This window comes from Centroberyx gerrardi, chromosome 7, assembly GCF_048128805.1.
Source record: "Centroberyx gerrardi isolate f3 chromosome 7, fCenGer3.hap1.cur.20231027, whole genome shotgun sequence".
Classification (NCBI taxonomy): Eukaryota; Metazoa; Chordata; class Actinopteri; order Beryciformes; family Berycidae; genus Centroberyx; species Centroberyx gerrardi.
This window is the reverse complement of record NC_136003.1, coordinates 10968305-10982195: the sequence shown is the minus strand read 5'-3', so window position 1 is coordinate 10982195 and position 13891 is coordinate 10968305. Positions and strand designations below refer to the sequence as shown.

Genomic DNA, 13891 nt, shown 5'->3' with positions numbered 1-13891 from the left:
AAACTAATTGAAAGTTAACCAAGGCTAATATGTACCAATACTAAGATTTGGGTAATTTACTGGAAACAGCCATACGTTAGTAAACCATTCATTTTCCTAGTTTCGTTTCTCCTCGATGACCCTCGTCTTGTAGCCTACGCCACCACACTGCCCCTCCTCTCCTCATAGGTGTTGCCTCATGTCAGTCCAAACCTCTAAGCCAATGAAATTACTCAGTGGGATAAAAGGGGCGGGGCGTGGCGCAACGTCGGACTGTTTTGGAGTTCCGCCGCAACATATCGTGATATTTATACTGTGTCTGAATGTGTCTTCTGCTGTTCGCGGTCTGCCAGAGGAAGGAGTAGATCAAGAACATCAAAACAATTACAGGTATTTTTTTTTTCTTATTTAATTTGCACTTAATTCTATGTGAAGTGCTATCATATGAGGCTATGATGCTATCTGCGTAACTGAGAACGACTTAATGAGGACTGTAAAAACGTCTTACATTTTAGTTAATTTGCCATTATTCTTTCGTTAATAAACATTTACCGCAAATAACTTAATTCACAAAGCTAAGAGGTCATTCTATTTGTCGACAGTTTGTAGCTAAATATACATATCCCACAGAACAGGCCTACTGAAGTGATAAGGAGATTCGTTTTCCAAACCTTGCAGACTTTGCCAGTGCCTTCCTGCGTGCAACAAAACAAACCGTCGGTCATCATGGCAGTGGACGGATGTGGCCTGGTGTGCAAATATATCCTCGTCATTTTCAACATCATCTTTGCGGTAAGTATTCTAAATACTCTGTTGTATGATACTGTGTTGTATGGGCGTTTGGTTTGGTTGGGGTGCTAAGAAGGTCTCTGTTTTTTGTCTGAGAAATTTAGAGTTCAACTAAGAGCATCACATCACACCTTCTTATGATTTGACTGAAAAAAAAGAAAAAATAGCCAATTTGTTGAAGTTTCTCTATAGCTGACATTAAAAGTTGTTAGAGTGCAATCCAGCTGGATCTTTAAAGCGCCAGGAACGTCAAATTGTGCAGTTCTGATGTGTGGATAGAGGCAGGGATTGTCTTGCCTTGAATTTTCTTAACTTTCGTTTCAGCTCATGCTCCCTTTGTTGCACATTGGTTTCACTTTGAGGCCACACGTTACGGGCCACAAGCCAGTAACGTTACAAGCTAACCCTGCTTAACCACGATGTGACATACACACCTGATTGCCTAACACACTACCAAAAAAACCCCCAAAAAAACCGAATCAGGGCAAAATCATCTATTCCTCATTGTAGGCCTACTAAGTAACCTGATTTTAACCTGTTTTCTTTTTCTAATGCATCTGTTGCCTGTTTTCTTTTTCTAATGCATCTGCTGCGTTGCATGTTGTTGTGTGTGTTTACGTTGTTTGACAGGAATTCCTCTGGTCAAACACATTCAGTTGTCTTGTTTCTTGTTTACCTAGCTGTCTCACAATGGGTCTATTTATTGCACTTTGTTCTCTGTTGGAAGATAGTTGTACGCCACATGTCAGTACATCAGCATGCCATGCGGCATGTCAGTTCTACATGGTGTGAATGGTGTATTTCTCAGTTCATCTTCAGTTTTCCCTGGAAACACAACACTTGGATCAGTTAGATTTAGAGGATGTGAATCTGTGTTACCAAGTACAAATAGAATGTGGTTTTATTTCCCGTTTGACAGGTGGTGGGGTTGGCCTTTTTGGGACTCGGCTTGTGGCTGAGGTTCAGCAATGGCACAAGAGGCATCTTTGAACTAGAGGCCCTCAACACAAGTGCATTTGTTGTCGGTGAGTTCCTCTTTTACACAACTTTCTCTCTTTTCTCCAGAAAATGCAAGGAAAAAAGGCCTGTGCTTCTAATACAGACTCAAGACATTACCAAAAACTCTCTCTCTCTCTCCTCTTTCTCCTTCTCCATCAGGTGTGACTGTGCTGATTACTCTCGGTTCAGTGATGCTGATTGTGGTTGCCTTTGGGGACTACGGTGCCTGCAATGAGAACAGATGTGCTCTGAAAGTGGTGAGAGAAGTTATTCTATTTACACAGTAACTTTCCTTGTAAACCAGAGCTGCAGCTGCTGTGGTTGCGATGGCCTACATTACGTGTGTTAGTACTGGTTAGTACTAACTAAGTACTGGTTAAGAGTGAAATGGGCTTCGCCTCTAACTGGGACATCATGTGAAGAGATCTGAGGAATCAAGCGAAGGTGTTGATTCCAGAATATGGATGTGGAATATGCTGTATATAGGCCGAGTAAAAGGACACAATAATAGCAATAGAGAATGTGACAGTATTTCTATTACTCTGAGACATGTACAGTATATTAGAATGAAATATAGCTCACCTTAGGAGGACAGGACGATAAAAAAATCCCTTATTTCTCTTTCCTTAGCTCTTCTATTTCTTGTCGTAGCACTCACTCTTAACAGGATTGTTCTGGTCACAGGAATATTGTAAGGGCACTAAGGCCCTGAGCTTTGCACTTCTCTTAATTTTGAGTGCTTGCAATTTTCAGTGACAGAGGAATTGAAGCTTATGCTACTAGTGCACTCTCAAAAGTTGCTCCGGATACGAGCGTTAGCTAAATGCCTGAAGGCCGTCTTCACCTGCACTTACTAGAGGTATCGCTTACTAGATAAGCCTCTGCCTCCACAGGTAACAGACCAGTCAGAGGCTCAGGTATCAAACAGTTGAAAAGATTTACTGGAACACCTGTAAGGCCATTTACTGGTGTACTACATGTAAGGCCAAGCGGTACGTAGCAGTGGTTTCAAGGTGTGAGTGGACAGACATAGGCGACGTGGGTGAATCCAACACTCCTGGAATGTGGCAACTCAAAAAAACAAAACCTAACTTAACACTAAAAAACAGAAAAGCTATAAACTTGTTTCAATTTGAGCACTGCCCAAAAAAGTGTCTGCAAGTCCTTAAAGGGTCAGTCTTAAACAGAACTGATATATTCAAGGGCTTAAAAGGCATAGAGATATAACACTAGAGGGGACATTACGTCATAGACTGTGGGATAACCGTCCGCCATCTTACCTGGGTACAGTTTACCAGCAACTACAACAGCTGTCTATGGGAAGCAACCACTGTTGTCCTGATTTGGACCAAACTGCTGCACTAAAAGGACCAAAGAGACCAGAGAAGCTGGCATCAACTTCCACACGTCAGTAGAGTAGAAGATAGAGGCTGTTTTATATGCTAAATTTAACTGACACAACTTAAAACACAACATTTCTGGCTAGTAGTAGCCAACAGACTGGAGTTCTATTTGAAACAGTTTGTAACGGTATGTGTTAGCTAGTTAGCTGTTAGATGTAATCTTTACATTTCAGCTGTATGTTAGTTGGCAGCTCTCTGCTGCCATACAAACACGTTTCTGAGAACAATCAGCACACATCATTCAGCATTATGTCCAACCAGTGTTTATATTCTACTGTGGCAGGTCGCCACCGTAAAGTCGCGACCCGCCATGCTAAACATACGTTCTATAGTGTTTTCTATAGTATTTGTATAGTACTCGGTAGCTGCTGAAAATGCGGCGATTTTTTTTAAATTAATTGCAGGCTATTTCTGCCAAGACGCACCTTAATGATGGAAGTGACACATAGTGGCGTGTGGTGGCAGACAGAGAGGACATTCATTTGCATATCTGTATAGGCTACTGTGGATTTTAAGTTGATTCAAGTGTAGAGATGTTTGTTTTTACTGTAGTAGCCTACTTGTTTACATGATGGCATCTATATAAATTATTTCTTTATGGATTGTAATCTTAATTGTAGGCTAAGATGTCATGCCAATAAAGTAAAAAAAAAAAAGTGAGGGCTGTGATGTTTACAGGAGTATTATGTGTTGACAGTGAAACTACGCCACCTAGTGAAAGTACTTGGGACACAGGAAGTCAGCGAGACAGAGATAACTGTGCGTGTACAAACTTCGGTTAATAAACCATGTTGCTGTTCAGTAAGTCGTTGTTCGTTTGGTGTATAACTACACAACAGAAACATTACAAGGGCCTATGTCCATTATTACCTGCTTAAATTGGCTTAGAGCTGTCACACTAACCACTTAATGGCATTACATTTGCCTTTTATTGTATATTTTATCTGGGTGTATTGTTAGGTGTGTTTCAGTGATGGTGATATTTAATTGCTGCCAACATCTGTCTATTGCTACAACATCAGAGTACCAAAGAAATCTTCTTGAAAATAGGATTCATAGTTTCTGTAAAGTAATGTGTTGCACTCATGAATCGTGGACTGGATTCAGTGGCATATTTTAAAAGAAGATGTTTATTCTGAAAAATACATATAAATACAAAAGTGAGTCGGCTGGCACGGCTGGTACATACAGTTGCCTCTACTTGTAATCGCCAACTGATTAATCAATTATGTACAAAACACTGGAATTCATAATACAAAATAATTATCAAAATAATCAACATCAATAGAAAATTATAATTAAGCTACATTAGATTCATATAATAGTTCTTAATAACACTAACCTATCTATTCCAAGCATAAAGTATTCAAAAATTATCATTCAGTAATGTACTACCCTTTCTACAAATAATAAGTCATGTATTTCTGCACTTTCATTCATCAAACTGATTAACCTATATTTACAACTGGCATCTGCCTTGGTGCGCCGTTGCCATGGCGACTGTAAACGCTACTACTACAGCTGATGTTACCGTTAGCCATCGCAAGTCAAAACACACCCACATTCCGGCTCCCCTTCAAGGTAAAAGCATCTGACAACATAACATACACACTCCCAAACAAAGAACACATGTATGTGAGTTAACACAACCTAACATGTACTGCAAATATCATTTAAATGGTTAATATGACCGTTATAGTGTTCGTTCGCGGTAGCGAACTAACGTTAGTTATTAACAGTAGATTACCCCAAAAATACACAACGGACAACCACGAACAGAAACAATAGCTCCGCTAGCTCACACAAATTACAGTGGACGCATTTAAGTGCTCGGTGACACCTGACTCACCTGAAAAATACATATAAATACAAAAGTGAGTCGGCTGGCACGGCTGGTACATACAGTTGCCTCTACTGGTAATCGCCAACTGAAGGACCAGCGCGAACTCACTATTAACGGTACCTGCCTGCGTTCTAAATTCTAAAACTAACTGCTTTCCCAAGTAAATTTAAGTAAATAATTGGTGGTGTCTGCTGAAGCAGAGATAAATATAAATCAGAGGATTTCAACATGCCACAAATGCACCATTAAAATACTTCCAGAAGATAATCTTTATGATTTAAAACATAATTACTTAACATAATTTAGCTATTTTTATCTACAGACTACAAAAAATGCTCATGTTTGGTTCCATTTTAGACGGTCACAGTTGTCTTGCATACAGTGAGCTAAATAAAAAGTAGTAGTGATGTCTCAATACAAAAATATTATCATTATAATGGCAGCATAAGCCACTTTCACCATTGATTCCAATGACAGTCAGCTGAGAAGTGTACCCAGGTAAGATGGCTGCCATATGGTCCCATTCCAGAATAGGAATTCTCTATGACATGTCCCCTCTACTGTTATATCTCTATGTTAAAAGGTCTTAGATGTTTTCTTCTTGAATATAATATAGTCTCAGTGGTCATTAAAAGTGGATTGAGTCTTAAATATAGTTTCAGACCTTTTTTTTTTTTATTAAGAAACTGGTATTCAATTGGGCTGAAACTCATGTGGCATTAGAGATGTCATTGAAAGGTTTTAAATGCTACTCCCTGAAACCATTTTGTAACCACAAAGTATTGAAACAGCCTCAGTTGGATGTTCAGCAACGCCCACAATCTTCCTCATCATCCTTTCTGTCCGCGGCAGGTTTTATGCCCTCGTGTGCACAAAGGTAAAGCCCGGCATGCGATTTTATATCCACGGCAAAGTGGGCATAAGAAACAATCAAAGAAACAGGCTTAAAAAAGTTGCACAATGAAACACATGCACCAATGTTGTTAAAATGCCTGTGGTTTTTCATCTGTTTGCTTCCTGTTTCATGTTTAACCGTAGTTTCCTGTTATACCTCTAAACTCTCGAGAGGCCAGAGAGCCTCGCCTCGGTCTCTGTGTGGGAAAGTCCAAAGGCATTCCTTAAGAGTTACGTAGCTCAAAGGCTTAAGATAGGGAGAGATAGTTTACTGTGGGAAGTAACAGGGTATGACACATCTTTGGTCAAGGTTTTCGTGAATTATAACCGGGCCCGACCCAGGCTTTTCCTAATTCACTGCTATTACCATTCCTCAACTATACAGCATTCGCACGTCACATCATGCAGGTGAATTCATGTTACAACGCTCTGATTTGCACCGCAGAAATGTAATGCAGTCCAGAGCATTTTGCACAGTAATACATGGCACCTCCTGCACGCCTGAATGCATTGTATTCTGAGAGGGCCTCACAACATCTATCACCCGGCCATTAGCAAATCCCATTATTTTTTCCAAGACTAGACAGCCATGTGAATATAAAACTGCTTTCAAGCTCCGGGCAACTAACAAAGGGAGTAAAATCGTAGTAATTATGACTCATAGTAATGTGCCAAGAAACTGCCGGCACCCACTCTCTCCATCCATGATTTATGAGGAGTATCACCCTGAACATGTCAAAAAAATCTCTCTGTCTCTGAGTCTCATTAATTATTGCGCTATGAATCAAGAGTAGTTTTAGCAGTTAAATGCTTCAGTGGCCTGTGAAGTGAACAGATTACATTTTCCACCCAAACTGCATTTTAGGATACTTTGCCCTCAACCTTTGTAGATGCTGACGAGTTCAAATCTCCCTTGTAGCATTTAATGTTTGCGCACATTTGTGCGAGAAGACGCGTGAGCGAGTGTCATCCCGTTTGTTTACCTGTTCCTGTGAGTTATTCGGATTGTTTACCTCTTCCTTTCAGTTCTCCGTTCTTCTGGCCCTTCTGGCTGGCGCTGAAATCGCAGTTGGAATGCTCGCCTATAGCAAGAGCGATGAGGTAAGAGGGAAGAGGGGGAAAGAATGAAGGAGGGTGGGGCCTAACAGTAAATGGGATGAATAAAAATGATGATGTGTACAGAACAACACTGTACTACAGTCACTTGTGAAAAGTTACTACATGAAATTAAAAAAAATCATATTTCTGACCTGAATATTGTCTTGTATTTTTCACTGTTTAGGTGGGGCTGAACATTACAGAGTTCTACGCTAGCATGTATGCTCTGTATGTGAAGACCGGAGACCCAGCCATTGCCGCCACTCTCACATTCATCCACAACATGGTAAGCACAAATTCTGATCATTCCCCTCCACCTTCATGCAATGCACAATTTAACTCAAAACAATGGTTGACGTGGTTGTATACTTGGGGAACTCTGCTTTTAGACAAGTGCTATTTAAATACAGTTTATTATAATGTGACATGTCAGATATGGCATTTTTTATTGTTCATTGATTTTTGAGGCTGCATATCTCCCTTCATCTCCCTCCTCCTCCTCCTCCTCCTCCTCCTCCTCCTCCTCCTCCCCCACTCTGTAGCTCCACTGCTGTGGCTTGTCGGGGGTGGTGTTGGTGGAGCTCGCTCAACAGACGTGCCCCAAACCAGACGGGTTCTTTGAGCACATCGCCATGCCTGTAAGTAGGTGCTGAGGTTTGGAGCCACGCTGATGAAAGTCGCTAACATTACGCGCTAATAGTTTTGAGGTCATCTCATGTTTAATTGTTACCTGTATTCATGTAGGGTAGGATGACCTGTGTTTTAAACTAAGAATAAATACATGCAGGCCAGATGAGTGCTTCTAGATGAATATTTCTTTCGCCACTTTGTGAAAGCAGCAGATGAAATGGAACTTGTATATCTTGTGGACATTTGGTTAGCTACATGATGGAGCTGACGTATATTTCCCCATGTGCCCTTACGATTTCTCCTCCTGTCTTGGTCTCTATACAGAACTGCCCTGGAATCATTGCAAATGTGTTTGAGAGAAAAGCACCTCTGGTGATGGGCATCTTCGTCGGAACTGGAGCTCTTCTGGTAGGCAACTGCATCGCACACTGCAGTACATTATTGTACACATACAAGCAGTGTCTGAAATTAACCTTTTGGCTGCCAGGGGCTGGTAAACCGAAAAAAAATTACCTGGCAACAAAAAATTTGAAAAAAAACCCAGAAAAAATTATTAATATGTTAATTTAAAACTTGCTCACTCACTTCTACAATGGATCAAGATTGTAATTCATCATGGAGTGCAACAAAATTACAAGAGAACAGAAATTTAGATGCTAATGCAGCCAATCAGAGCCTATTTGATATGGAGCCTTTGTTTTTGTTTTGCTTTGATTGGCCTACAGTCAGAGAGAGTGTACCAGAGGTGACCAGTAGGGACAAAGTTTGAAAACAGGCAAAGACCAAAAGCTGTATAAGATCGAGGCATTCAATTGTAATCGAAGAGACACGTTTTAGTGGTATTTGGCCCTTTGTAGGTGGTAATTTCAGACCCTGTGTAGGAGTACTTTATACTGTACTGTACGTACACATTACACTGCATACAACACAGCATGACACCATGCTATACATACAACTATTCTACACTTCATTTACATCTGATTACAGCCAAAACACAGCTGCTTTGGGGGTGGAAAAAGTGAGACTGCAATCTTGTTGCAAACATCTGTGCCACATCTATGAAATAGATTCTGCACTACTGGAAGAACTCTGGTTAGAGGAGAACACAGTAGCAGAATGTAGACTTTAGATAAGCTAACACAAATAAAAGACAAACTTCATTTATTTTGTCTTTTGCTGTTTTGTCTTGTAAAAAGTTAACGACTATGTTTTAATCATTTGCTGTACCTCCCTCTGTTTCTTTGAACCCAACACTCCTCATCCCCTGCTTTTGAAATTCCATTCTTTTCTACTCCTTCCTTCCTCCAATCTGTCTAATGGTTCCATATAGATCATAGCTCTGGTTTGCAGCACGAACCTCAGTAGAAAGATCCGTCTTTCCGTCGCATCTCCTCAGTACATCATCCTGACTCCACCCACCCCTGCTCTGTCCAACCAGTACCCCTATCCTCAGCATGGAATAATCTCCACCTCCTACCCCTGTCCCGACCAAGACCCAGTGGTCTTCACTCCCCTCACTGTGGCTAATATCCCTGTGGCTGAGGCTTAGTCCACTCTTGTCTGTCACTTCTCACTACCGCTGTCATGCTATCTTGACTCCATTTCACAATCTCCTGGCATAGGGAATAGGAATCTGTTTTTATCCTTTGTCTTCACTGCTTAACATGCTCAAGTCCTTGTATCCTGGTCACTGCAGGGTGTCCTCTGCTCCCTGTAAAGTAAAAATCCACCCTAAAACACTTGAACACTGTTAAAGTAACAGGTACTGGCAATGTACATTGCATTTCTGACCCGATTTTATTGTTTGCTGGTGTAATTTTCTTGTGGATAACTGGCCAATGTAGATGACGTGACTTCACATCAAGATATTTCCTGTACAGCTACAATGGAGTTTGATAGTACAGATTTTTTTAACCAGGCAAAACAACCAATTTGGGGAATTCAAAAGTGTTTAATAAAATTAAAAAGTGATAAAATAAAACAGTTTATCAATCAGTAACTAATCTTTAACTAATTAGGTTTCTATACCCTAAAACCACAAAAGCCTACATGGCCAAAGACCATTCCTATTCTCAATCTGGCTGCTGGAAATTTGGCACCTCTGCTCACATCCTCGCAAGTGAAGCATTCAGTGAGACATTAGTTCTTAGAAATTCTATACATTTAGATATATGGCCTGTGCCTGAACTCATTAATCATCCTCAGTCCTGCAGCTAACCCCTGAAGTGAACAGTTCTCTCTTGCTGTGCTGCGCTCCAATGACAGTAAGGCGGCCACCCGTGACCGGCGGTTTGGGTAATATCAGCCAACAGGAAACCAAATGAAACCACCAACACCCCACCCCCCCTCTGTCTTGCTGTGCTGCGGTCCAATGACATTAATGCAGCCACCCGTGACTGGTGGTTTAGGTAATATCAGCCAACAAGAAACCAAATGAAACCACCACCATCCCACCCCAGCCCAGCCACCCACCAACCCCCAACTCCAATGTGATTCATTTTGTACCTGTGACCTTATAGCTGTATATTAGTCAGTTTGGAGACTATGGGTGCTTAGCACAAGACTGTCACCCAGTATTATATGTTTGCTATACCATTTAAAGATTACATAGCTCAAGATGCCTTTTGATATAGCTGATATATTATGAGCACAAGAGTCATATGAGTTCAGATGTACAGATGTTGCTATCTCTTAGATAAACGGAGGTTAGGAGGGACGAGACTCATCATTTTGTACTGATGTTCAACAATGATACACTGGGTGCATCCCAAAGCTCCAAAAAAACATTCCTCCCTTTCCCCACTACCTCCTCCTTTTCTGTTGGTACTCCACAAAATCTTTTTTTTTTTCAATTTGGGTGGATGATCACTGTGATCATGCCCAGAATATGACATCATTCACAAAACTTTAAAAAACATAAAGGATTCTTCTTCTTCCAATGAATTTCCAGCAGACTGGACACCGCGAGGCATACTGCTGTCCTCCACAGGTCAGGTCGAAAACATGATGATTCAGCTAAGGCTTATATCTGAGGATATAGGCCAGAACCGCAATTATAAGCGGATTATGACATGTAGGATGGGCCCATTTTAATTTCGGTATTCATATTTATTTCACTATCTCGCAAAAGCAATGTTGTGAGAGTCGAATTTGTTGGAAATGGGCCCGCCAAGAAAATGTATTCACCAGTGTAAGCGGAGGAAAAAAGGTTCATCCATGAATGAGAACTGCTTCTCTAGGGGTTGTTGCAAGTCATTCTGGGAAACAGGAAATCAGTTGAGGGAAAGTAGGCACACCAAAAAAGCTAATTACAACACTTCATCACAAAATAACAAATTGATATCTAACAGTGTAAGAGTTTCCGAGGATGGATTTTCTAGATTCTTCACAGAATATTTTCTCTTTTTCCATCTCACAAGCTTCTCTGTGGAAGGGTGCAGTAGCATTGAGAGTGGTAGCAGGGAAACACACAGCTCAATCGCTCTCTCACACTTCCTCATTCTGCGGCTGGTTTAATCCCAGAGGCGTAAACGGAGGTGCGGGTTGTTAACATCACAACTCTTTGTCTCATCCCTATTTTCTGCTTAACTCTTGCTTTGCTTGCCCTCCTCCTTCTGTGTCTGCATGATAGATGACTGCCCTGGTGTGCACCATTGTCCTCATGAAACAGATCAAGAGAGGCCAGCAAGCGATCACTGCGTACTATACGACAGTGTACTAAGAAGGGAATTCTCTGTTTGTCCCTGCACTCCTCTGCCCCATCAACAAAGACCATCGCTGGAATTCAGGCTAAGCCAGTATCAACATGTTTACAGATCTTTGTCTGTGTGCAAAATACTGATCATACTTGTTTTAATGTCAACCCAGAAGTGTTTTTTAAAAGTTTTATTTTAAGTTTCTTTTATCCTAAGTCATTCTGTTCAGACTAATAATTTGACTCATTGTGAAAAAGTTGTACTTTGTCATTTCTTCTGTTTGACTAAACTGAGGTCCAAATACTCGTCTCATTCAGAACTGTCAGTGACCATCAATATTTTATTTTTTTCTTTAAATAATCTTTTCGTGGCTCTCAGTGAAATGGATGTTGCTCATAATTAGCTATTATTCATGTTGCTGGAGACTGTCACAACAGGCAGTGTTTGCGTACTCGCCTAACAGGCCTGTAGATCATTATGGGCCTGCTATCAGTGAGCTCTGATGACAGCAGCCCATCCATCCAAGTGTGGATATTGCAGATTTTTCACAGCATCTCTTTAACACTGTTACGCACGTTTAGTGCTCGTAGTCTGTTGCTGCTTTGTGGAACAGTTAAATGCTATTTGCACGTACACATGGAAAAGGGACCGTTTTTTTCTAAAAAAAGTTGGTGTATACCGTTGAGTCATTCATAACCTTTATGTGTTAGGTCAAATTACAATGTTGACAGCCTGAAATGGGGGCCATCACATATTGTTAGTGCCATCCCAAATTACCATCTACACACTGCCCAATACACCAGCCATTAACTTGTCAAGCTATTAACAATGTCACGCTGTTATTTAACTTTCTAGTTGCGACACTGGAATGTTAGCTTCTTTTTTTGTCCGTTGCTTCACAAATATTCATTTTTAGAATGCAGAGATGGTAATTTGTAATTTTAAAATTGTATAATAGTTTGAATGGTACATGGTTTGTTACACTTTGTCTTGCACCCATTTCAACCACAATTTTGAAAAAAAAAATTCCATTTAAATTGTTTATTCAAGGTGCATGTCCAGCATGAGTAAGAGCCATGCCACACACACTGGCCAGAGAATAAAGTCAAGGGCCTCCTTGATTCTGAGAATAATATTCTGCAGGCTTTCCCCAGTCAAGGAGTTACGACTCAGACTGTTGAACATTGATTGTATAAACACTTCATTGGAAGTGCTTTACAGCTGTGAAGCATAAGTGCTGCCTTCCCATAAAAGCCAGTTTGGTACTGAAGAGAACCGCTAGCCATTAATGTGCATTCTACTTCAACCTTTTCTTCCCTCAGGTTCTTGTTCTGTATGAAAGTTTCATCAGTGACCAAAGTAAAAGGACTTAGCAAGTGTCTTGTTTGGAAAAAAAAAAAAAAAAAAAAATGCCTGGGAGATCCTTTTGATTTTGCCATGTATTAATTGCTTGTCCTTTTTCAAATAATATGCCTACTCACTCTGTACTACTGACTATAGCATTGCACTAATTTGAAGTTTGCTGTTAAAGAAATAAATATTCCAAAGAGCTTTTCCCCTCCCTCACCACGATTCATGTCTTTATTTTCACAAAATGACTGAGAAAAGCAAGACGTCAGTTGTGTAAGAGTGTCTTTATTTCATTGCTCATACGTCACTCTCAGGACCTAGGGGGAAAAAAAGAAGTCAACGTAACGGTGAAGAAAAGTAAGAACCCCAAGTACTGTGACCTTTGCAGTCCAGGCCCCAAGATTTAGGACTGACTGAGATTGTGGTTATTTGTATGATTCATGTAAGCAAGGACAATAGTTTCTTTTTGGGTTGGGTCTTTCAAGTCTGGAGCCCAGAAGTCCTCAAGTGACAGACTGTCCCTTCACCCAAAATTTAGAATAACACCCTTATTTCAGATTGTTGACAATGCTTTTATGAAATGTTATCGTTTCATCTAGGGCCTTACAGCTTGCTTTAGCCACAAAGAACCATGTAAACAGTCAGTTCAAGTAAAAACAACAAAATTCAAGCTGTGAGGTTTTTCTGTGCCAACATTAATACACAGTTGGTCCATCACCTCAACACAAACTCCTTAGTTTATCTGACGTGTTTCTACTTACTGCTGATGCAGCCTACGGTGCAGTCACCATCTGCACCTGAGCACACTTCCGTCGAGCACAAAAAGTAGATCTGAGGGGAGAGAGATGACAAAAGGAGAAACAGATTTGAATGGATATGCTATATTGTTAGGATAATCCCAGTGGAACCGACTTATCTTTAACCAGCCTGAACTTGAAAGCCCCAAGTTAGAAGTCACTTCAAAGGACAAGAATAGACATTCACTTGAATGAGCGTGTTTGTTAAGTGGGAAGTACCTCTGGGTCCTCCAGGTGAGAGTATCCTCCTTTAGCCAGGTGGGAGGAACTTTCTGTGGGTAGAGACAAGAAGCTGGTGATGGTGAGCCTCCGGGTGTGGTGGGGGTGGGAGGGGGAGGGGGGCGGGGGAGGAAGCAGGTGGGAGGTTTGGTCACTGCTAGGACAGCTGAAAAACAGGTCAAATGTAAGAATCTT

General features: G+C 40.9%; 1 protein-coding gene across 2 annotated transcripts; it reads left to right on the top strand.

The window, feature by feature from the left end:
• Window positions 1-267: 267 nt before the first annotated feature.
• cd9r (CD9 molecule related) lies at window positions 268-12896 on the top strand. 2 transcript variants are annotated; one of them, XM_071901961.2, is made up of 9 exons: window positions 268-369; window positions 658-771; window positions 1688-1793; window positions 1927-2024; window positions 6934-7008; window positions 7190-7291; window positions 7548-7643; window positions 7960-8043; window positions 11267-12896. In XM_071901961.2, the coding sequence occupies exons 2-9, from the start codon at window positions 706-708 to the stop codon at window positions 11354-11356; spliced, it is 717 nt and encodes a 238-aa protein (XP_071758062.1). In that variant the 5' UTR covers window positions 268-369; window positions 658-705; the 3' UTR covers window positions 11357-12896. The 2 variants fall into 2 exon arrangements, with proteins under 2 accessions (XP_071758062.1, XP_071758061.2); XM_071901960.2 differs by having other exon boundaries at window positions 8966-12896.
• Window positions 12897-13891: the final 995 nt, after the last annotated feature.